This window comes from Aegilops tauschii, chromosome 7 (assembly GCF_002575655.3).
Source record: "Aegilops tauschii subsp. strangulata cultivar AL8/78 chromosome 7, Aet v6.0, whole genome shotgun sequence".
NCBI classification, from domain to species: Eukaryota; Viridiplantae; Streptophyta; class Magnoliopsida; order Poales; family Poaceae; genus Aegilops; species Aegilops tauschii.
In genome coordinates, this window is record NC_053041.3 from 186,320,976 (window position 1) to 186,346,864 (window position 25,889).

Below are 25,889 nucleotides of genomic sequence, written 5' to 3' on the forward strand. Positions count from 1 at the left end.
CTCTCAAGAGCATAACTATTACGGTGGGTGAACAAATTACTGTTGAGCAATTGATAGAATTGAGCATAGTTATGAGAATATCTAGGTATGATCATGTATATAGGCATCACGTCTGTGACAAGTAGACGGACTCCTGCCTGCATCTACTACTATTACTCCACACATCGACCGCTATCCAGCATGCATCTAGAGTATTAAGTTCAAAAGAACAGAGTAACGCTTTAAGTAAGATGACATGATGTAGAGGGATAAACTCATGCAATATGATATAAATCCCATCTTGTTATCCTCGATGGCAACAATACAATACGTGCCTTGCTGCCCCTGCTGTCACTGGGAAAGGACACCGCAAGATTGAACCCAAAGCTAAGCACTTCTCCCATTGCAAGAAAGATCAATCTAGTAGGCCAAACCAAACTGATAATTCGAAGAGACTTGCAAAGATAACCAATCATACATAAAGAATTCAGAGAAGATTCAAATATTGTTCATAGATAAACTTGATCATAAACCCACAATTCATCGGTCTCAACAAACACACCGCAAAAGAAGATTACATCGAATAGATCTCCACGAGAATCGTGGAGAAATTTGTATTGAGATCCAAAGAGAGAAGAAGCCATCTAGCTAATAACTATGGACCCGAAGGTCTGAGGTAAACTACTCACACATCATCGGACAGGCTATGGTGTTGATGTAGAAGCCCTCCGTGATCAATGCCCCCTCCGGCATGACGCCGGAAAAGGCCCCAAGATGGTATCTCACGGGTACAGAAGGTTGCGGCGGTGGAATTAGGTTTTCGTGGATGCCTCTGTTGGTTTGGGGGTACGTAGGTATATATAGGAGGAAGAAGTACGTCGGTGGAGCAACGTGGGCCCCACGAGGGTGGAGGGCGCGCCCAGGGGGGTAGGCGCGCCCTCCTGCCTCGTGCCCTCCTGGTTGCTTTCTTGACGTAGGGTCCAAGTCCTCTGGATCACGTTCGTTCCGAAAATCACGTTCCCGAAGGTTTCATTCCGTTTGGACTCCGTTTGACATTCTTTTTCTGCGAAACTCTGAAATAGGCAAAAAACAACAATTTGGGTTGGGCCTCCAGTTAATAGGTTAGTCCCAAAAATAATATAAAAGTGTATAATAAAGCCCGTTAAACATCCAAAACAGAATATAATATAGCATGAAGCAATCAAAAATTATAGATACGTTGGAGACGTATCAATGAGCGCAAGCCATGGATATAGCACTATGGGTGGAGTAAAGTATAATGATGGGGGTTATGTGAGAAGACAAAAAAGGTAGAAAGTCTCACATTGACGCGGCTAATCAACTGGCTATGGAGATGCCAATCAATTGATTTCAATGAGAGGAGTAGGGATTGCCATGCAACGGATGCACTAGAGCTATAAATATATGAAAGCTCAATAAAAGAAACTAAGTGGGTGTGCATCCAATTTGCTTGCTCACAAAGACCTAGGGCATTTTGAGGAATCCCATCATATGAATATACAAGCCAAGTTCTATAATGAAAAATTCCCACTAGTATATGAAAGTGACAACATAGGAAACTCTCTATCATGAAGATCACGGTGCTATTTTGAAGCACAAGTGTGGAAAAAGGATAGTAACATTGTCCCTTCTCTCTTTTTCTCTCATTTTTTTGGGCCTTCTCCTTTTTTTCTTTGGCCTCTTTTTTTTGTTTAGTCCGGAATCTCATCCCGACTTGTGGGGGAATCATAGTCTCCATCATCCTTTCCTCACATGGGACAATGCTCTAATAATGATGATCATCACACTTTTATTATTTACAACTCAACAATTACAACTCAATACTTAGAACAAAATATGACTATGTGAATGCCTCCGGCGGTGTACCGAGATATGCGATGAATCAAGAGTGACATGTATGAAAAAATTATGAATAGTGGCTTTGCCACAAAATACGATGTCAACTAGATGATCATGCAAAGCAATATGACAATGATGGAGCGTGTCATAATAAACGGAACGGTGGAAAGTTGCATAGCAATATATCTCAGAATGGCTATGGAAATGCCATGATAGGTAGGTATGGTGGCTGTTTTGAGGAAGATATAAGGAGGCTTATGTGTGATAGAGTGTATCATATCACAGGGTTTGGATGCACCGGCGAAGTTTGCACCAACTCTCAAGGTGAGAAAGGGCAATGCGCGGTACCATAGAGGCTAGAAAATTGTGGAAGGTTGAGAGTGCGTATAATCCATGGACTCACATTAGTCATAAAGAAATCATATACTTATTGCAAAAGTCTATTAGCCCTCGAAGCAAAGTACTACTACGCATGCCCCTAGAGGGATAGATTGGTAGGAAAAGACCATAGCTCGTCCCCGACCGCCACTCATAAGGAAAGCAATAAAAGAACACCTATGTGTCAAGATTGTAACACAACTTTTACCATACGTGCATGCTACGGGACTTGCCGACTTTAACACAAGTATTTTTCAATTTCACAATTACTCAACTAGCACACTCTAATGTTACCACCTTTATATCTCAAAACACTTATCAAGTATCTAACTTCTCATAACATTCAATGAACTCAATTTAGAAGATTAATTTCACAATTAAAGCAAATTACCATGCTGTCTAAGACTCCCAAAATAATATAAGTGAGGCATGAGAGATCAATAATTTCTATAAAATACAACCACCGCCGTGCTCTAAAAGGTATAAGTGAAGCACTAGAGCAAAAACTATATAGCTCAAAAGATATAAGTGAAGCACATAGAGTATTCTATCAAATTCCGAATCATGTGTGTGTCTCTCAAAAGGTGTGTACAGCAAGGATGATTGTGGCAAACTAACAAACAAAGACTCAAATCATACAAGACGCTCCAAGCAAAACACATATCATGTGGTGAATAAAAATATAGCTCCAAGTAAATTACCGATGGTTGAGGACGAAAGAGGGGATGCCTTCCGGGGAATCCCCAAGCTTTGGCTTTTTGGTGTCCTTGGATTTACCTTGGGGTGCCTTGGGAATCCCCAAGCTTAGGCCCTTGCCACTACTTGGAAACTTCACAACACAAAACTTAACAGAAAATCTCGTGAGCTCCGTTAGCGAAAGAAAACAAAATACCACTTCAAGGTACTGTATTGAACTCATTATTTATTTATATTGGTGTTAAACCTACTGTATTCCAACTTCTCTATGGTTTATAAACTATTTTACTAGCCATAGATTCATCAAAATAAGCAAACAACACACGAAAAACAGAATCTGTCAAAAACAGAACAGTCTGTAGTAATCTGTAACTAACGCAAACTTCTGGAACTCCAAAAATTATACCAAAATAGGAAGACCTAGAAAATTTGTTTAATGATCTGCTGCAATTGGAATCAGTATTTTATCACGTTCTGGTGATTTTTAACAATTGTTTTCGTGAACAGAAAGTTTCTGGAATTTTCAGCAAGATCAAATAACTATTATCCGAGAAGATCCTATAGGTTTCACTTGGCACAAACACTAATTAAAACACAAAAACAAATCTAACCAGAGGCTAGATCAAATATTTATTCAACAACGGAAAGGAAATATATTGGGTTGTCTTCCAACAAGCGCTTTTATTTAAAGCCTTTTAGCTAGGCATTGATAATTTTAATGATGCTCGCATAAAAGACAAGAATTGAAGCGCGAAGAGAGCATCATGTAACACGTGACAAACACATATAAGTCTAACATACTTCCTATGCATAGGCATTTTATATAAAAACAAATTATCATAGCAAGCAAAAACTAGCATATGCAAGGAAGCGGAAAGGAACAATAGCAATCTCGACATAACGAGAGGTAATTTAGTAACATGAAAATTTCTATAACCATATTTTCCTCTCTCACAATAATTACATGTAGGATCATAAGAAAATTCAACAATATAGCTATCACATAACATATTCTCAACACAATCCACATGCATGCGAAGTTGACACTCTTCCAAAATAGTGGGATTATCATTAACTAAAGTCATGACCTCTCCAAGCCCACTTTTATCAAAAATTTCATAAGATTGATCAAAATCCAAATATGTGGGATCTAAAGTTGACCCACTTTCAATATTATTGCAAACACTATTATCAATCTCATATTCATCATGGGGCCTAAATAAATTTTCAAGATCATAAGAAGAATCACCCCAATCATGATCATTGCAACAATTAGTAGACATAGCAAAACTAGCATCCCCAAGCTTAGGGTTTTGCATATTATTAGCACAATTGACATCAAGAGAATTTATAGTAAAATCATTGCAATCATGCTTTTTATTCAAGGAGCTATCGTGAATCTCGTCATAAAGTACTTCATCACAATTTTCATATTCACAAATTTCAAGCAAAACTTCATAAAGATAATCTAGTACACCCAAATCACTAGGAATTGGTTCATCATAATTGGATCTCTTAAAAAGATTGGCAAGCGGATGAGGATCCATAGATCTTAGGTTCTCTGTTTAGCAATAAATACACAATTATTCCAACCAAACGAGCAAACGAGCCAAGTAAGACATCAAGGCAAACGAAAAGACAAACAGAAGAAGGGCGAAGAAAAGGCAAAGGTGAAGTGGGGGAGAGGAAAACGAGAGGCAAATGGAAAATAATGTAATGCGAGGGATAAGAGTTTGTGATGGGTACTTGGTATGTCTTGACTTGTGCGTAGACTCCCCGGTAACGGCGCCAGAAATCCTTCTTGCTACCTCTTGAGCACTGCGTTGGTTTTCCCTTGAAGAGGAAAGGGTGATGCAGTAAAGTAGCGTAAGTATTTCCCTCAGTTTTTGATAACCAAGGTATCAATCCAGTAGGAGACCATGCTCGAGTCCCACGCACCTACACAAACAAATAAGAACCTCGCAACCAACGCGATAAAGGGGTTGTCAATCCCTTCACGGTCACTTACGAGAGTGAGATCTGATAGAGATGATAAGATAATATTTTTGGTATTTTTATGGTAAAGAGTAAAAGTAAAGAAAGCAAGTAAATAGTAATGGAAATAACGGGAGATTGATATGATGGAAAATAGACCCGGGGGCCATAGGTTTCACTAGTGGCTTCTCTCAAGAGCATAAGTATTACGGTGGGTGAACAAATTACTGTTGAGCAATTGACAGAATTGAGCATAGTTATGAGAATATCTAGGTATGATCATGTATATAGGCATCACGTCCGTGACAAGTAGACCGAGACGATTCTGCATCTACTACTATTACTCCACACATCGACCGCTATCCAGCATGCATGTAGAGTATTAAGTTCATAAGAACAGAGTAACGCTTTAAGCAAGATGACATGATGTAGAGGGATAAACTCATGCAATATGATATAAACCCCATCTTTTTATCCTCGATGGCAACAATACAATACGTGCCTTGCTGCCCCTGCTGTCACTGGGAAAGGACACCGCAAGATTGAACCCAAAGCTAAGCACTTCTCCCATTGCAAGAAAGATCAATCTAGTAGGTCAAACCAAACTGATAATTCGAAGAGACTTGCAAAGATAACCAATCATACATAAAAGAATTCAAAGAAGATTCAAATATTGTTCATAGATAATCTTGATCATAAACCCACAATTCATTGGATCTCGACAAACACACCACAAAAGAAGGTTACATCGAATATATCTCCAAGAGAATCGAGGAGAACTTTGTATTGAGATCCAAAGAGAGAAGAAGCCATCTAGCTAAAACTATGGACCCGAAGGTCTGAGGTAAACTACTCACACATCATCGGAGAGGCTATGGTGTTGATGTAGAAGCCCTCCATGATCAATGCCCCCTCCGGCAGGACGCCAGAAAAGGCCCCAAGATGGGATCTCACGGGTACAGAAGGTTGCGGTGGTGGAATTAGGTTTTCGTGGTCGCTTCTAATGGTTTGGGGGTACGTAAGTATATATAGGAGGAAGAAGTAGGTCGGTGGACCACGAGGGGCCCACGAGGGTGGAGGGCGCGTCTGGTGGGGCTGGGCGCGTCCCCCTACCTCGTGGCCTCCTTGTCTGTTGCTTAATGTCCACTCCAAGTCCTCTGGAGCACGTTTGTTCCAACAATCACATTCCCGAAGGTTTCATTCCGTTTGGACTCTGTTTGATATTCTTTTTCTGCGAAACACTGGAATAGGCAAAAAATAGCAATTTGGGCTGGGCCTCCGGTTAATAGGTTAGTCCCAAAAATAATATAAAAGTGTATAAATAAGCCCATTAAACATCCAAAACAGAATATATAATAGCATGGAACAATAAAAAATTATAGATACGTTGGAGACGTATCATGTCCCTTGTTCTTCGGGTTCGGCGAGCTGAGCTTTGAGATCGTGGTGAGGGAGAGAGCTAGGGGGAGAGAGATCTTCGTGCGCACCCCAGAGTTCGAACCTTAAGGGTTTTGCCGGAACCCGTGATCCAAAAGTTTATCCTTTATGCATCTTATTTTGCTTAGTTCGGCGGTAGCATTATAAGATGATCTCTCACTAAATTTCAAGGTACAACTGTTCTCCCTGAGTATGCACCGTTGCGAAAGTTCGTCGTGCCGAGAAACCACGTGATGATCGGGTGTGATAAGCTCTACGTTCACATACAACGGGTGCAAGCCAGTTTTTGCACAAGTAGAATACTCGGGTTAAACTTGACGAGCCTAGCATATGCAGATATGGCCTCGGAACACTGAGACCGAAAGGTCAAGAGTGAGTCATATAGTAGATATGATCAACATAGTGATGTTCACCATTGAAAACTACTCCATCTCACGTGATGATCGGACATGGTTTAGTTGATTTGGATCATGTAATCACTTAGATGATTAGAGGGATGTCTATCTAAGTGGGAGTTCTTAAGTAATATGATTAATTGAACTTTAATTTATCATGAACTTAGTACCTGATAGTATTTTGCATGTCTATGTTGTTGTAGATCAATGGCCCGTGCTACTGTTCCTTTGAATTTTAATGCGTTCCTAGAGAAAGCTAAGTTGAAAGATGATGGTAGCAACTACACGGACTGGGTCCGTAACTTGAGGATTATCCTCATTGCTGCACAGAAGAATTACGTCTTGGAAGCACCGCTAGGTGCAAGACCCGCTGCAGGAGCAACGCCGGACGTTGTGAACGCCTGGCAAAGCAAAGCTGATGACTACTCGATAGTTCAGTGTGCCATGCTTTATGGCTTAGAACCGGGACTTCAACGACGTTTTGAACTTCATGGAGCATATGAGATGTTCTAGGAGTTGAAGTTAATATTTCAAGCAAATGCCTGGATTGAGAGATATGAAGTCTCCAATAAGTTCTATAGCTGCAAAATGGAGGAGAATAGTTTTGTCAGTGAGCATATACTCAAAATGTCTGGGTATCATAATCACTTGACTCAGTTGGGAGTTAATCTTCCGGTTGATAGTGTCATTGACAGAGTTCTTCAATCACTGCCACCAAGCTACAAAAGCTTTGTGATGAACTATAACATGCAAGGGATGGATAAGATGATTCCCGAGCTCTTCGCAATGCTAAAGGTTGCGGAGGTAGAAATCAAGAAGGAGCATCAAGTGTTGATGGTCAACAAGACCACCAGTTTCAAGAAAAAGGGTAAAGGGAAGAAGGGGAACTTCAAGAAGAAAGGCAAGCAAGTTGCTGCTCAAGTGAAGAAGCCCAAGTCTGGACCTAAGCCTGAGACTGAGTGCTTCTACTGCAAAGGGACTGGTCACTGGAAGCGGAACTGCCCCAAGTATTTGGCGGATAAGATGGATGGCAAGGTGAACAAAGGTATATGTGATATACATGTTATTGATGTGTACCTTACTAATGCTCGCAGTAGTACCTGGGTATTTGATACTGGTTTTGTTGCTAATATTTGCAACTCGAAACAGGGACTACGGATTAAGTGAACATTGGCTAAGGACGAGGTGACGATGCGCATGGGAAATGGTTCCAAAGTCGATGTGATCGCCGTCGGCACGCTACCTCTACATCTGCCTTCTGGATTAGTATTAGACCTGAATAATTGTTATTTGGTGTCAGCGCTAAGCATGAACATTATATCTGGGTCTTGTTTGATGCGAGACGGTTATTCATTTAAATCCGAGAATAATGGTTGTTCTATTTATATGAGTAATATATTTTATGGTCATGCACCCTTGAAGAGTGGTCTATTTTTATTGAATCTCGATAGTAGTGATACACATATTCATAATATTGTAGCCAAAAGATGCAGAGTTGATAATGATAGTGTAAATTATTTGTGTCACTGCCGTTTGGGTCATATTGGTGTAAAGCGCATGAAGAAACTCCATTCTGATGGACTTTTGGAATCACTTGATTATGAATCACTTGTTACTTGCGAACCATGCCTCATGGGCAAGATGACTAAAACTCCGTTCTCCAGAACAATGGAGCGAGCAACAGATTTGTTGGAAATCATACATACTTATGTATGTGGTCCGATGAATATTGAGGCTCGCGGCGGGTATCGTTATTTTCTGACCTTCACAAATTATTTGAGCAAATATGGATATATCTACTTGATGAAACATAAGTCTGAAACATTTGAAAAGTTCAAAGAATTTCAGAGTGAAGTGGAAAATCATCGTAACAAGAAAATAAATTTTCTATGATCTGATCGTCGAGGAGAATATTTGAGTTACGAGTTAGGTCTTCATTTAAAACAATGCGGAATAGTTTCGCAACTCACGCCACCCAGAACACCACAGCGTAATGGTGTGTCCGAACGTCGTAACCGCACTTTATTAGATATGGTGCGATCTATGATGTCTCTTATTGATTTACTGCTATCGTTTTGGGGTTACGCTTTAGAGACGACTGCATTCACGTTAAATAGGGCACCATCTAAATCCGTTGAGACGACACCTTATGAACTGTGGTTTGGCAAGAAACCCAAGTTGTCGTTTCTTAAAGTTTGGGGCTGTAATGCTTATGTGAAAAAGCTTCAACCTGATAAGCTCGAACCCAAATCGGAGAAATGTTTCTTCATAGGATACCCAAAGCAGACTGTTGGGTACACCTTCTATCACAGATCTGAAGGCAAGGCATTCGTTGCTAAAAATGGATCCTTTCTAGAGAAGGAGTTTCTCTCGAAAGAAGTGAGTGGGAGGAAAGTAGAACTTGATGAGGTAACTATACCTGCTCCCTTATTGGAAAGTAGTTCATCACAGAAATCAGTTCCTTTGACTACTACACCAATTAGTGAGGAAGTTAATGATGATGATCATGTAACTTCAGATCAAGTTACTACTGAACCTCGTAGGTCAACCAGAGTAAGATCCGCACTAGAGTGGTACGGTAATCCGGTTCTGGAGGTCATGTTACTTGACCATGACGAACCTACGAACTATGAGGAAGCGATGATGTAACGCCCCGGATACAACTTTTCATATTCGTAACTCCAACTCTTGCCTTTTCTGGAGATGCGATATGAGATTCTCTTCGTGGTTGGGTTTTTGTCTTTTTTTGCTTTTGTTCATGTCATGCATTTAATATCATGTCATCATGTGCATCGCATTTGCATTCGTGTTCGTCTCATGCATCCGAGCATTTTCCTCGTTGTCCGTTTAGCAATCCGACACTCCCACATGCACCGGCGCACCCCTCTTGTCTCTTTTCGTGAGCGGGTGTTAAACGTTCTCGGCATGGGCCGAGATTTGTCAAGTGGCCTTCGTACACCACCAGTAGACCGCCTGTCAAATTTCGTTCCATTTGGAGGTCGTTTGATGCTCCAACGGTTAACCGGGTAACCGCAAAAGCCTCTTTGGTGTTGCAGCCCAACATCCCTCCAAAACAGCGCATTAACCCATCTAAACCATCTCCATGTCTTCCGTCGTCGGATCACGATCGTGTGGGCGAAAACTACACCTCTTTTGGACTCTCCTAGCTCCCTCTACCTATAAATATGTGCACCCCTCCAAAAATCTTGCAGTCCAAACCCTAGCACCGCTCCCCTCGCGACGCCGGACGTTTCTTCCCCACCAACGGACGTGTCCGCCGCCTCCGCTGCCGCCACGTGTCAGCGCGTGATTCGCCGCGTCGCCCGCGCCTCCCGCGCGCCTCTGCCGCATCGTCGCCGCCTCGCCCGCCGACGGCGCGCAGCTCCGCCGCCGCCTGTCTCCGCACCAGCCGCCGCTCGCCGTCGCGCGCGCAGCCCGGTGCCCCGCGTCGTCGGCCCGATGCTCCTCCGCCGCCCCCAAGCTCCGGCGACCCCGGATCCGGCGCCCCGACGACTCCGGCGTCCTCTCCTCACCTCCGGCCGCCTCCCCGCTCCATATCCGGCGAACCTCGTGGACCGCGCCCGGAAACCCTAGATCTCGCGAGGTTGACCCTGTTTTTCTCTAAGTCCCTGTTATTTTCATGCCATGTTCATTGCATCACATCTCGGTGTCCGTGACTCCGAATCATGCATACGATATGTCGATTTGTTCGTCTCGTTGAGACCTTCATGTTAGCAGCATTTCCATGCATGATACTGTTGGTTGTGGTGCCATTTGCATTGATGCAAAAGTGCTATAAATTGTTTACTGCTGTTACTTATCAGATCATGGTGAATTGTCATTTTTGTTGCATTTGATGTGTGCATCATATGAGTATGAGCTCTACATGTGTTTTAAACTACAACATACCGTATTTACGGAGGTGCTTGTCTTGTATTTTTGTGATCTATGTGGTGACTAGAACAAGCATGCAAACTAGGCTTCGTGATGTTGCTGTTTTCAGGGACTTAGGATTTTGCTGTCTTTTCTTGCTGTTATTTTGATGCCATGTAAACTTGATGCTACAGTGAGATCCATGCTTATTTTGGGACACTTCAATAAGGATGTTTTGAACATGTAGTTATGCTCTATCCAGCCATGCCCCTGCATGCAATTATGGAGTGCTCTAGCATGTCTTATTCTTACTCTACTTTTGCTATAAAATGTTCCTGGCAGAATGTTAACATGTTAACCAAAATTGCCATGGTTGTTGCTAGTGGTCCATGCATCCTATTAACTTGATCTTGCCATGGTTAGCTTTATAAACATGTCATCTTGATGTTGGTATGCTTGTGTTGTCTTTAATTGCTTTGTGGTGAGTGGCATGAGCTCGCAAAGTTGCTATCATGAATCTGTTTATGCCATGCTCTGTTTTTCTTCTAAGTCTGAAACTGTTAATAGAACTTGCTATGTTTACATGGGTGCCATCATATCTTCTGTGCCTTTTTGGCTCATTATCATTAAGGGACTTTTGTTCTATGCATTTATTAGAATCGTGCCATGCCTTTATTTTCCACGATATGTTCCTATAGCATGTTGTTTGCTTGCTCTAAACATTGCTTCCTGATGTTGTTTATGCCATGTTAGTATTTTCACCAAGTCTGTGATGCTGATATCTTTTGCACTTTTCCATGCTTGTTTGGACCTGCTCTTGTGTGATTTAGCCATAGATTAGTGTTCATGTTTTGTCAAGCATCTTTTGTACATCACTTCCATATGCTTTTTTGCTATGTTGGAGTGCAGTAGCTCAGTTTCTTGTGGCATGCTAAGTGGCATTGTGTTGTTAATCGCAGTTTTGCGTCATCCTTGTTTTGCTTGCCATTTGCAAACCGTGCCTCCGTTTCCGGTGATCTTTATATCGATTCCAACCGAAATCATCTCATCTTTCCATCGGCATACTTGGTTTTCCAAGTTGATGCCTTGATCATTCTTTCCCTTCCGGAGCACGCATATGCATTGCATATCATGCCATGTATTGCATCATGTTGTTTGTGCATTGCACCGTGATTGATTGTTGTTCCCATCACTTGCGTTCTTGCCTTGGGTAGATCCGAGAGACGAGTACGTGACCGAGGAACCTGTTGAGTACGCTATCGAGGATCAAGTTGTCGACAACTCTGAGAACTTTGCAGGCAAGATGATCATACCCTCAAAATCACTTCTATCTTTGCTTGCTAGTTGTTCGTTCTATCGCTATGTCGCGCTACCTACCACTTGCTATATCATGCCTCCCATATTTCCATGTCAAGGCACTAACCCACCTTTCCTAGCAAACCGTTGTTTGGCTATGTTACCGCTTTTGCTCAGCCCCTCTTATAGCGTTGCTAGTTGCAGGTGAAGATGAAGTTTGTTCCATGTTTGGAACATGGATATGTTGGGATATCACAATATATCTTATTTAATTAATGCATCTATATACTTGGTAAAGGGTGGAAGGCTCAGCCTTATGCCTGGTGTTTTGTTCCGCTCTTGCCGCCCTAATTTTCGTCATACCGGTGTTATATTCCTTGATTTTGTGTTCCTTACGCGGTTGGGTGTTATGGGAACCCCTTGACAGTTCGCTTTGAATAAAACTCCTCCGGCAAGGCCCAACCTTGGTTTTACCATTTGCCTCACCACCACCTATACTTTTCCCTTGGGAGTCGCGCTCCCGAGGGTCATCTTTATTTTAACCCCCCCGGGCCAGTGCTTCTCTAAGTGTTGGTCCAAACTGGGCGATGTCCGGCCCCCCTGGGCAACCAGGGTCTATGCCAACCCGACGTCTTGCCCATCCGGTGTGCCCTGAGAACAAGATATGTGCAGCTCCTATCGGGATTTGTCGGCACATTCGGGCGGTCTTGCTGGTCTTGTTTTACCATTGTCGAAATGTCTTGTAACCGGGATTCCGAGACTGATCAGGTCTTTCCGGGAGAAGGAATATCCTTCGTTGACCGTGAGAGCTTGTGATGGGCTAAGTTGGGAGACCCCTGCAGGGTATAAACTTTCGAAAGTCGTCCCGCGGTTATGTGGCAGATGGGAATTTGTTAATGTTTGGTTGTAGAGAACTGGACATTTAACTTAATTAAAATGCATCAACCGCGTGTGTAGCCGTGATGGTCTCTTTTCGGCGGAGTCCGGGAAGTGAACACGGTCTTGTGTTATGCTTGAACATAAGTAGTTTCAGGATCACTTCTTGATCTTTTCTAGCTTCTAGACTGTTGCGTTGCTTCTCTTCTCACTTTCATTTGCGTATGTTAGCCACCATATATGCTTAGTGCTTGCTGCAGCTCCACCTCACTACCCCTTTCCTACCCATAAGCTTAAATAGTCTTGATCTCGCGGGGGTGAGATTGCTGAGTCCTTGTGACTCACGGATACTTCCAAACAGTTGCAGGTGCCGACGATACTAGTGCAGGCGATGCTACCAAACTCAAGTGGGAGTTCGATGAAGACTTGGGTCGCTACTATGTTTCTTTTCCTGATGATCAGTAGTGGAGCCCAATTGGGACGATCGGGGATCTAGCATTTGGGGTTGTCTTCCTTTTGCATTTGTAGTCGTCCGTAGTCGGACTATGTGTGTACTCTCAATGATGTATGTTTAATTAATGTATTGTGTGAAGTGGCGATTGTAAGCCAACTCTTTATCCCATTCTTGTTCATTACATGGGATTGTGTGAAGATGACCCTTCTTGCAACAAAACCACCATGCGGTTATGCCTCTAAGTCGTGCCTCGACACGTGGGAGATATAGCCGCATCGTGGGTGTTATGAGCCCAGATTCCGCGAAATGGCTTGAGGCCATGAAATCTGAGATGGGATCCATGTATGAGAACAATGTGTGGACTTTGGTTGACTTGCCCGATGATCGGCAAGCCATCGAGAATAAGTGGATCTTCAAGAAGAAGACTGACGCTGACGGTAATGTTACTGTCTACAAAGCTCGACTTGTTGCGAAAGGTTTTCGACAAGTTCAAGGAGTTGACTACGATGAGACCTTCTCACCCGTAGCGATGCTTAAGTCCGTCCGAATCATGTTAGCAATTGCTGCATTTTATGATTATGAAATTTGGCAAATGGATGTAAAGACTACATTCCTGAATGGTTTTCTGGAAGAAGACTTGTATATGGTGCAACCCGAAGGTTTTATCAATCCAAAGGATGCTAACAAAGTGTGCAAGCTCCAGCGATCCATTTATGGACTGGTGCAAGCATCTCGGAGTTTGAATAAACGTTTTGATAGTGTGATCAAAGCATATGGTTTTATACAGACTTTTGGAGAAGCCTGTATTTACAAGAAAGTGAGTGGGAGCTCTGTAGCATTTCTAATATTATATGTGGATGACATATTGTTAATTGGAAATGATATAGAATTTCTGGATAGCATAAAAGGATACTTGAATAAGAGTTTTTCAATGAAAGACCTTGGTGAAGCTGCTTATATATTGGGCATCAAGATCTATAGAGATAGATCAAGACGCTTAATTGGACTTTCACAAAGCACATACCTTGACAAAGTTTTGAAGAAGTTCAAAATGGATCAAGCAAAGAAAGGGTTCTTGCCTGTGTTACAAGGTGTGAAGTTAAGTCAGACTCAATGCCCGACCACTGCAGAAGATAGAGAGAAAATGAAAGTCATTCCCTATGCTTCAGCCATAGGTTCTATCATGTATGCAATGCTGTGTACCAGACCTGATGCGTGCCTTGCTATTAGTTTAGTAGGGAGGTACCAAAGTAATCCAGGAGTGGATCACTGGACAGCGGTCAAGAACATCCCGAAATACCTGAAAAGGACTAAGGATATGTTTCTCGTTTATGGAGGTGACAAAGAGCTCGTCGTAAATGGTTACGTTGATGCAAGCTTTGACACTGATCCGGATGACTCTAAGTCACAAACCGAATACGTATTTATATTGAATGGTGGAACTGTAAGTTGGTGCAGTTCTAAGCAAAGCGTCATGGCGGGATCTACGTGTGAAGCGGAGTACATAGCTGCTTCGGAAGCAGCAAATGAAGGAGTCTGGATGAAGGAGTTCATATCCGATCTAGGTGTCATACCTAGTGCATCGGGTCCAATGAATTGCCTTGGCAAAGGAATCCAGATTTCACAAGAGAACCAAGCACATCAAGAGACGCTTCAATTCCATCTGCGATCAAGTCAAGGAGGGAGACATAGAGATTTGCAAGATACATATGTATCTGAATGTTGCAGGCCCGTTGACTAAGCCTCTCTCACGAGCAAAACATGATTAGCACCAAGACTTCATGGGTGTTAGAATCATTATTGTGTAATCTAGATTATAGACTCTAGTGCAAGTGGGAGACTGAAGGAAATATGCCCTAGAGGCAATAATAAAGTTGTTGTTTATATTTTCATATATCATGATAAATGCTTATTATTCATGCTAGAATTGTATTAACCGGAAACTTAGTACGTGTGTGAATACATAGACAAACAGAATGTCACTAGTATGCCTCTACTTGACTAGCTCGTTCAATCAAAGATGGTTAAGTTTCCTAGCCATAGACATGAGTTGTCATTTGATTAACGGGATCACATCATTAGAGAATGATGTGATTGACTTGACCCATTCCGTTAGCTTAGCACAATGATTGTTTAGTTTGTTGCTATTGCTTTCTTCATGACTTATACATGTTCCTATGACTATGACATTATGCAACTCCCGAATACCGGAGGAACACTTTGTGTGCTATCAAACGTCACAACGTAACTGGGTGATGATAAAGATGCTCTACAGGTGTCTCCGATGGTGTTTGTTGAGTTGGCATATATCAAGATTAGGATTTGTCACTCCGATTGTCGGAGAGGTATCTCTGGGCCCTCTCGGTAATGCACATCACTATAAGCCTTGCAAGCAATGTGACTAATGAGTTAGTCGCGGGATGATGCATTACGGAACGAGTAAAGAAACTTGCCAGTAACGAGATTGAACTAGGTATTGAGATACCGACGATCGAAACTCGGGCAAGTAACATACCGATGACAAAGGGAACAACGTATGTTGTTATGCGGTTTGACCGATAAAGATCTTCGTAGAATATGTAGGAACCAATATGAGCATCCAGGTTCCGCTATTGGTTATTGACCGGAGACGAGTCTCAGTCATGTCTACATAGTTCTCGAACCCGTAGGGTCCGCACGCTTAACGTTCGGTGATGATCGGTATCATGAGTTTATGTGTTTTGATGTACCGAACGTTGTTCGGAGTCTCGGATGAGATCACGGACATGACGAGGAGTCCCGAAATGGTCGAGACATAAAGATCGATATATTGGAATGCTATGTTTGGACATCGGAAGGGTTCCGGGTAAGTTCTGGCATTTACCGGAGTACCGGAGGGTTACCGGACACCCCCCCCCCCCCCGGGGAGTACATGGGCCTTAATGGGCCTTAGTGGGAGAGAGGAGGAGTCGGCCAAGGTGGGGGCGCCCCCCCCCTCCCCCAAGCCCAATCCGAATTGGGAAGGGGGCCGTCCCCCCCCCCTTTCCTTCTCCCTCTCTCCTTCCTTCCTCTCCTACTCCAACTAGGGAAGGGGGGATCCTACTCCCTGTGGGAGTAGGACTCCCCCTAGGGCGCGCCATAGAGAGGGTCGGCCCTCCCCTCCTCCACTCCTTTATATACGGGGGAGAGGCACCCCATAGACACACAAGTTGATTGTTTAGCCGTGTGTGGTGCCCCCTCCACAGATTTCCATCTCGGTCATATCGTTGTAGTGCTTAGGCGAAGCCCTGCGTCGGTAACTTCATCATCACCGTCATCACGCCATCGTGCTGACGAAGCTCTCCCTCAACACTCAGCTGGATCTAGAGTTCGTGGGACGTCACCGAGCTGAACGTGTGCAGATCGCGGAGGTGTCGTACTTTCGGTACTAGGATCGGTCGGATCGTGAAGACGTACGACTACATCAACCGCGTTGTCATAATGCTTCCGCTTTCGGTCTACGAGGGTACGTGGACAACACTCTCCCCTCTCGTTGCTATGCATCACCTAGAGGATCTTGCATATGCGTAGGAAATTTTTTGAAATTACTGCGTTCCCCAACAGTAGGGTACTTATCCACGTCAGCTCGGGCAAATGGCCACCGTCCCCCTCCGTCGCACCCTACCACTAGGGCCCCTGGCGGTAGCTTGTCTAACCCTACCGCCAGAGCCCCTGGCGGTAGCGAAAGGGTCAAATGCCGAATTTTTTTTTCCAACCAGGGTCAGATCCTAAATTTGTATGCCAGATGGTTCAAAACACGAAATTTTGCCGCTCTCAGCTACCTTTGCCTAGGCATGCTCGCGTCGTCCAACTCACGCAGTCCAGAGTGGGTCGTCACGATCCGATGTGCACTGGCAATTTCTTCAGGAAGCGGGCATGTGCGCCAGCAGCAACAGAGCACGGATGCAGAGCTGGTTCAGATCGCACCAACCTCATCGAACACTGCACAATGCCATGATGCCACAATTAAATTGGATTTAGAGAAATGATACTCCCTCTGACCCTCTGTAAAGAAATATAAACGTTCTTATATTTTATGGAGAGAGTAGGAATAATAAAACTGTAGCTGTCTCAAAAAAATAAAAAAATAAAACTGTAGCTTGTGACGCAGTCTCGAATGCAAAAGCGAATAAGAACATGGTGCAACCTGGACCTGAAAACGTCGAATGGTTGAGCAAAGAACGTTGCCGCCACCCTGTAAAAAAAGAACGTTGCCGCCACCATCTTCTGTCTGAAAAACATTTGGCGAAGAAATCCATCACGACGCCCTAGTTCCTAAGCATTCAGCCACGTCTGAAGAGTGAAGATGACTTTATGCTGAATCATCTCTCCTTTTGTTTTAGAGAGAGAGAGAGAGAGAGAGAGAGAGAGAGAGAGAGAGAGAGAGAGAGAGAGAGATGTGAATTATCTCAACGTCGAACCAGCATCGCCGTGCTGCTGTGGGCGAGGCCCAAACGCCCAAATTGTCCAGCACGGTGATGAAAACCCCACAAGCACTCGCTGCCTGCCTCTTCAATAGGCTCATTCATGCATGCATCTACCCCAGATGATAACATTTTTGCCAAGCAGCTCGCCGGTCACCGGCAGACGATTCAAAGGCGTCAGCTGGCCCTCCCTCCCACCCCTTTGACCCCGACGCAGCCCCGCGTCGCCATCGCCACCGGAAGGGATCCGACCGAGATCCCCCGGCATATTCCCCTCCTGGTCCACGCTGGCCCTGCAATAATCCGCATTACACTAATCTTCCCCCGTATACTACTCGATAATGTGCGTCATCTCCCTCTGCCATGCAGTAGCTCAACTCAACAACGTGTTCCGGTGCACTGTCGGGAACCGGCCTACTCAACACATGTCAATCAGCTCCGTTCATTGTAGTTCGTGTAACCACACGCACGACTAAATTAATCGACATGTTCGTTGCAAGACGGAGCCGGTTGACAATATGTGTTTCAGGAATCAAAATTCGTGCAAGTACACACCCACCCTATCATTATGAGTATCTCAGAGATTGGGTCGGTACATCATTTTGAGATCGACAAAGTTACCACATACGTCTCCATAGTCCACGGAAGCGCCTCCTCCCACTGAACGGTCATCTTTAAAAAGGCTGACATAAATCAAGAAAAATGCGAAGTAAGCTCAATTCGCCACGCCGTTATTGATTCGTTGATTTTTGACCTTTTCTATTCATGATCATCCACCTTGTTCTTCATACCGTACACGTTTGTGCCCTATCAAAGGGCATCAGTCACAACTCGTAAATCCAAAGGTATCAGAATATGCCACCGCCTAATCTCTATACAAAGGTTTAGGAAAATAACAAAAAATATGCCAGTTTTAGAAGAGAAAAAATAGTATAGCAATCTTCAGGAAAAAGTCAAACCAGAACATATACACACGATCCCCTCCAGCTGGCCACATTTTGGACGAAACAGAGCACACAAAGCCCTCCTCCTCCCTTCGTCTCCGTTGCTCCGTCTCATTCCCAAGCTCCATACTCCACCACGAGCTAGCTGGTACTGCTGTCCTGTCAGGGAGGCCGACCGGCCAAGAAGATCGAGGCATGGCCGAGGCAGTCCGGGACGATCATCGCGGCGCGGTCGGCGTCGCCGTGGACGACGGCACCGGCCTGCGCCCGAGCACCAACGGCGACAGCACGTGGGAGATAGAGGAGCTGGAGCCGGACGACCGGACGGCCGGACCGCCTCCTCCCCCTCCTCCCGGGGCAGCGGCCACCTCCGACGCCGACGACGTCTACGTGGCGGTGGGCAAGGGCGGGTCCAGCATGGCGGCGCTGTCGTGGGCGCTGCGGCAGCTCGCGAAGCCACGGAGCTTCGTCTACCTCGTGCACGTCTTCCCCGTCGTCGCCACCATCCCCACCCCATGTAATCAAGCAACCCTCTTCCCCTTTACTACCTTCTGAATCCAACATTTCTCCTATAATATTTGTTCACCTTAGCATTGCGAGATCGATGAAGCGATCAAAACAGTAACGATTTTGCAGCATGAATGAAAAGGTAAAAAGTTACTAGTAGTCAAAGTTTAACATCAAGATCGACGGCTAACATTCCGAAACAGTTGGTAAGAACACGGTAGAAACAAGTTTGGTCTTGGATCGACCACCAATGGGTCCTAGCAACGTTCACATACACAAGGGATTGGCTGGCAAAGGGTGGTTGCAAACAAGGTCATGTTGTTGGACTGGTCTCAAGAGGGTTTTGGCTTGTATGATTGGAACTTTCAAGGGCGGCACCGCCAGTCCACCACACCTGGCTGGATGCTAGGGGTTTCAGAGCTTCCGTGAAGAATAACGATTGAAAAAATCGGCCCGTCGTGAAGCTACAATCGAGGAAGTTCTAAAGTGTTGTTGATGCTGACCTAGGTTTTCATGGACTGATCTGTTCAGACTCGCACTTTTCGGTGTTAATTATACTGACTAGGTGGACATGGTGTTTTCCCAAGAACAGTTACTTGGTTAATTTGATGCTGATAGCTATCCGGCTCTCGCTTAAAAGGAGATTAGAGACATCTCCAGTGTTTTTCTTTTGCCTAAGTACATGTCCAATGATAGCCACAAAAGGGAGAGAATTAATGCTTTTGGTAGACCTTGTAGAGAAAAGGCATAGTGCTTGTGCTAGGTATCATTTTCAAAGTATATATTCTCAACGATCATTTTATGAAGAAAAAAAATATTCTCAGCTATCAGATCAAACTTTTGAGCTCGAGGCTGAATGATATGTGGAGTATGTAGGATGCCAAACTTTAGGCGTTAGGTTCCTGGGATGCCGGGGAGAGTGGGACGCATACCAGTCTCTGATGTTAGCCTGCCACTGAAGTGTGAACAATCCAAAACAATAAGATTCCTTTCTTGATATATAGCTTCATCTTTTTTTTTTTTTTGAGGGCATATATAGCTTCATCCTTCTTATACACGATAACCCGATAGAGGCTTTCAACAGCTATTTATACACGTATTTGTTTGTAAACCATTACACCTTTTTATCTATATATCACGAGGTCCAAGAGACAAATATGTCGATTTTTTTATTCTTTTTGGAGTTAGTTTTTTTTCTTTCTACGTGTGGTTTAATAGTTATGTCCTGAATACGAGGGTTTTCTGAATATAATCATTTGACTACTGAACAACAACTAAAATTAGTTAAAAGGTGTCTATGGTTTTGGATGAATCTGACACATGTAGCATTAATTTTCTGAAATAGTAGGAATGATGCCTAAGAGACAAGCAACCCCAGAGCAAGTAGAAACTTACATGAACCAAGAGAGATCCAAGAGGCGAGAGATGCTGCAAAAATTTCTGGACCACTGTCGAAACTTTCAGGTAAACTGGCTGCATCAGTTCTTTGCAAATTCTTTTTTGCTTCCTACCGTGCTTTGTGCTAGTAGCATCTGGACGCCAAATTTCATACTAGTAAAATTCCATTCTTGCAAATTATGTTCAGGTTAACGTCGATGTGTACCTCATCGAGAGTGATCAAATCGCCGATGCGGTCGCTGAACTTATCCCTGTTCTGAATATAAAGCAGCTAGTACTTGGGGTTGCAAAATCCAACTTGCGGTGAGGTCTAATATACCATGAAGGATGAAAATCAGCAGGATTTCAACTATTTGCTTCAATTTGCAAAATAATATATGTACTTAATTTTGAATGGACACAGGAAGTTGAAGAAAGGGAACACAATAGCAGGACAGATACAGAAGAATGCAGCTCTCTACTGCGAAGTCAAGATTGTCTGTGATGACAAAGAAGTTACAGCGGCGACGACTGCTGACCCGACGCCACCATTTTCACCTTCCCCTGTAAATAACAACAACAGATCTCGCACCCCGACACCGCCATCATCTACGCCAAATCGCGATAGCACAGAGGCGGTTGATGGCAAAAATGATAGCAAAACCAAAGAAAGAAGGAAAATTCCCAAGTTTCTCAGGTGCCTGTCATCCTGATTGCTGTTTCAGTCACTTTCACAGCTGGAATGCTGTATGCGCCATCTTCAGGTAGAAAAAAGGTTGTGATTAAAAGTTTTGCCATATTTTGAATTTTTAAACTTCTCGATCCATGGTGTACAAATGAGATAATTTATCGTACCTGGAGCTTTTCAGCATATCTCTGTGGGGTTCTTTCTCTCTCTTTTTTTTTGGTAATGAGCCTTGTACTTAATTGTAGTGGCTATGGAGCTACATGAAAAAAGGCAATTGCAATTAGAAACATACGGATGATACAGATGCACGCATCGTCTTAAGACTTCATAAACATTTCGCACAACACGCATAACTGGACAGAGGAACAGGGAAGAGGGAACATGGCTAAGCACAAGGTGTAGACAATCAATTAGTAGAATCATTGTTGATAGGGAGCATCTGTGCTATATTTAGGACAATCAGTGAGCTCAGCAACTTAAAAAGTTAAATAACGTCATCAGTGCCGTAGTGCAAGCTGACATACACATGATTACCGTACTTCAATCAAACACTATTTCAGCAGGTCTTTGTCGCCTGAATGTGATTCAGATCGTGCACACAATGATGCAACCATCGGTGTGAGCAACAGCAACGACCAAGCAGGTAAAAACACCGGATAATCCCAACAAAACAAGGCCCTATAAGGTGCCTCGGTTGCTGATAGTAATAACTTATTTCACGGCAGCATAAGCTGTACAAAACTGAGCTTAATTCTGCACGGCGCACGAGATTTCAACTCACAAAGACTAGCGACTTCAAAACTTGTGGAGGAATATAAATCTGAAACATCCAATTTGTTCACTACAAAACAGAAAATAGCTTGACAGACACAAAAATCTACATACGACTCATCTGTCAGACACATAAATGCGAAAAGCCTACAACTTCTAATTATGCAAACAAATGGAGAAAATGAACATTCTGTTCACTAAAAGAAATCAAACTCTAAATAGTTATCCGAGCCTTTCTGGGATGCACCAGTAGGTGCTGCACTAGCCTCAGATGTTGACACAGGCAGCTTTGTAGTCTGCCTCTCAATCTCAACAGGCTTCGGAACCTCTGGAGGGCTCGCACAGCGTATCAACGCCCAATTCACACCCTCAAAAAATGGATGCTGTTTTATCTCAGTGGCGCCACGCTTGCAACCCAATCGTTGTTGGGGCTCCTTAACAAGTAGGCCCCTTATTAAATCTCTTGCTGAGAAGCTCACAACTGGGTATTCCGGGAAACGCAACGGCTGACCGATGACATTGAACAGTGTCGCTCGGTTTCCTGAACCTTTGAAAGGTGTTTTGCCGAACAGAAGCTCGTATAAGAATATACCAAAGGTCCACCAGTCAACAGCACTGCCATGGCCCTCACCTTTGATAATCTCAGGGGCCAAGTACTCGTGTGTGCCAACAAATGACATTGATCGAGCATCACTAGGTTCTGCCATGAGCTCCGGCCATGGGCGGACCTGGTTGACAACTTCAGGCTTTGGCTTTCGATCTTTCTTCGACTTCGAGAAGAACCGAGGGCCAAAGCATGTTGTGGGGGCTGTGCACGATGGCTGTATCATGCAGGATGGCTCTGCACAAGCTGGTTGAGCACAGTAGGCCTGGCTGCTCTTCCGAAGTGCTTCTGTTTCAGGATTAGATGACCTGATTAGAGTCGGGCTAACTGTACAGCGAAGGGAGAGGTCGAAGTCGGATAGCATGATGTGCCCGTCATCACGGACAAGAATGTTTTCAGGCTTCAGATCACGATATATGATGCCTAGCATATGCAAGTACTCCATAGCAAGGAGGATTTCTGCTACATAGAATCTGCAATTAAGAAGAAATGCCATATCAGATCAGTGTGCAGTAGCTTTTATTTAGTAGAAATAACTTGTAAAAGAAATACTAAAAATGTATTCACATAAATATTGCTAGGATATTTATTTCGCTATATGTTGTATTTGCTTCATTTAATTTGATGCATGTTTAGTTCTGCTGCATGGATGTAATCTGAAGCAAACTAAATTTGCAGTTGCTTTCTCGTTGACAATTTTCACAAGACACACGGTATGTCGCCAATTAGCTACGTTAATGGCAATTTTCCATACATTCAGCTAACTCGAAATGGATAATAACTTTCCGCTATTCTTCACTTTGTTGCCACGTTACATGGGAACAAACAGAATTGGATAAAAGCTATTGTGTTGAAAATAGTAACAAAATGCTGAATCCTAAAAGTCAAAAAGAGAGTAAAGTATATTACGCTCAGCGTAAAAGATGGATCAGACATACTTAACAGCTTGTTCTGGAAAATACTTGCCACGCTGTTTCTGTCGAAGTGTATGCAAGTCTCCCCCAGGGCAGAACTCCATAACGAGGCATGAGAACTTATCAGTCTCGAAGTGTGTGTACAATGTTGGAAGAAAAGGATGATCCAGGCACTGTAAGATTTCCTTCTCAGTCTGGGCTCGAAGCAACTTCTTACGGCCTGTAAGTGATGCCTTGTCCATAACCTTCATTGCAAAATAGCTCTTGGTTCCAGTCAATTCTGAAAGATACACACTGCCAATGTCACCACATCCTAGCTTCTTCAATAGCTTAAAGTGGCTGAGGCCAAGGATCCCGTCTCTACTCCTGATCATCTGGATTGCCTCCCACCGTGAATCATTTGCCTTGTGAGGCTTGCTGGTGCTACTAAAACTGCTGCACGCGCTTTCCTCACTTACATCACTGCCTGTGCTCGGCCTGCATCGGCTGCTAATACCTCTTTCTCCAGTCTCAGACCTTCCCGTCAACCTGGCACTTCCACTTGCACTCGCTGCACCATGATCCTTATCTACCGTCGAGTCTGATTTCACGGTTCCATCTGTGTTTCCATTTTCCACAGTATCCTTCTCATCATCTGCAGGAACCTTGCTGGATGTAACATCAACGGACTCATGCAGCTTGTGAGATGGTTTCTGGTCACTGGACTGGATTTCTTTGTTTGGACTGCTTGGCATAGCCGATTCGGGCAATTTTCTTGGCAAGGCTGTACTGGGTTTACTCGAACTGGTGAGATCCAGAGAGGAATCATTCTGAGAGCACTGCTTCTTTTCTTCAATGTTGGGGATTGTTGGGATGGTTTGGAGCATTGTCTTGGAAGTCATTGCTCTGACAACTGAAACCTGAAGCCCAGATTGCAACACTACTGGTCAATCAAGGGTTTGAGCTTGGATGGACCACTGAAGTGCATTCCAAATCTGCAAAAGGAGCAAGAAAAATCTTATAAACCAAAGATAGATACATGCAGGCAATAACTGCATGACTACATGAGCCATCAACTCAGAGAGCAAAAGATCATCAACAGTAAACTATCAGTCCCAAACAAGATCAAGAAAGAACCTCCACACTCACCACTCAGATCCATCAACCTTCCTACCACAGTGAGAGAGAAGTGAGACTTGTCACAAGCCACAACAGGACTTAACAAAGTTATCACTTGAGAGTTCATGTCGCCCCTCCTATCCTAGTCCCATATATGGCACTGGCGAGAGCACTGAACCTGTCCAACCGCCCACTAACTGTAATCATGCAACACTAGGGATGTAGATGTAGCACTCCCCACTCGGGAATAAACAAGATTTGTTAGGGATCCGCAAAGAGGGGCGCCCTCTTTCTTTCTTTCTTTCCCATCAGAAAAGGAGAGGAAAGAAAAGCGGCTCCCAATCCCCCATCACCCACCCGAAAACGACGCCTTTAGCCCCTCACAGGCGCATTTTACTACGATCGATTGGAAACGATACTGCAGGCGCATCAATGGCGTCCTTTACCGCCATCAATGGCGCCCTTTACTGTCACATCGAAACGCAGACTTTGTTGCAGAAAACTGAGGGAAAGCGGGAAATCATGAGACCGGCGAAAGCAGGCAGGGGGTGCCGCGCGCTTTCGTCTTTTGATCTGCGGAATGCGGAGGCACGGAATCTCGCGGTCGCTGCGTAAAAAGAGTAAACGGCGGTGCGCATGAACGGCGGCGCAGATCTAAACATGGCCGAATCACGGTCCGGTAACGGCGGGAGGAAGAGGGAGGAGAACCAGAGATCGAAGCAGGGGAAATGCTGCCATGGAAGAACAAGAAAAGGTGCGAGAAATCTCACCGGAATGGCGTCGTCGTCGGGGCCTTGAGGGGTGGTAGATCTTCGCGCGTCCGGGGATGAGACAAAGAGGAAGGAGAAGGAGAGGAAGGAGGAGGAGCGCCCGGAGGAGGCGGATCGAGTCACGGGGTACCCGACCAAGGAGCTGCCTGTGGGCTCTCGTGCTGCGGCTTGGGAGTTGCGACGAGTGAGAGGTGGTGGGTCGTTGGAGGTTGAGGCCGAAGTGTATGCGCAGTGGTACTGGCGCGGCGCAGGGTGGTAAAGAGGGAAGGGGACGCGCGCAGGAGGAGGAGAAAGGCGACGTGCCGGGCGCTGAAAGGCCAGCTTTCTCTTTCGTCCACGCTGAAATCGCTGTGGATCCGTTCGCGGAGGTAATGATTCTGTCGAAATTTTGGGGCTCCGGCTGATGGGGAGACGACGTGACGGGGTTATCCGAAAAATGACATGGATGGCCGCCCTCTACATGGACCTTTGTGTCGGCACCCGGAGCTTGCAGCCGGGAGCAAATTTCAGGTGGAGCGATCGAGCAACGTCGTAGAATACGACCTAAATTGGTTCA

At 44.3% G+C, this 25,889-nt stretch overlaps 2 protein-coding genes across 3 annotated transcripts; one reads left to right on the plus strand and one right to left on the minus strand.

The window, feature by feature from the left end:
* Positions 1–18,628: 18,628 nt before the first annotated feature.
* LOC109753880 (uncharacterized) lies at positions 18,629–21,478 on the plus strand. Its single transcript, XM_020312804.4, has 4 exons — positions 18,629–19,121; positions 20,457–20,575; positions 20,697–20,812; positions 20,913–21,478. The coding sequence occupies exons 1-4, from the start codon at positions 18,800–18,802 to the stop codon at positions 21,199–21,201; spliced, it is 846 nt and encodes a 281-aa protein (XP_020168393.1). The 5' UTR covers positions 18,629–18,799; the 3' UTR covers positions 21,202–21,478.
* A 492-nt stretch (positions 21,479–21,970) lies between these two features.
* On the minus strand, positions 21,971–25,597 carry LOC109753871 (protein kinase G11A). Of its 2 annotated transcripts, none has more exons than XM_020312792.4 (3): positions 25,334–25,597; positions 23,490–24,439; positions 21,971–23,024 (listed from the first exon to the last, which is right to left on the minus strand). In XM_020312792.4, the coding sequence occupies exons 2-3, from the start codon at positions 24,344–24,346 to the stop codon at positions 22,145–22,147; spliced, it is 1,737 nt and encodes a 578-aa protein (XP_020168381.1). In that variant the 5' UTR covers positions 24,347–24,439; positions 25,334–25,597; the 3' UTR covers positions 21,971–22,144. The 2 variants fall into 2 exon arrangements, with proteins under 2 accessions (XP_020168381.1, XP_073361928.1); XM_073505827.1 differs by lacking the exon at positions 25,334–25,597 and adding an exon at positions 24,594–24,789.
* Between the last annotated feature and the right edge of the window lie 292 nt (positions 25,598–25,889).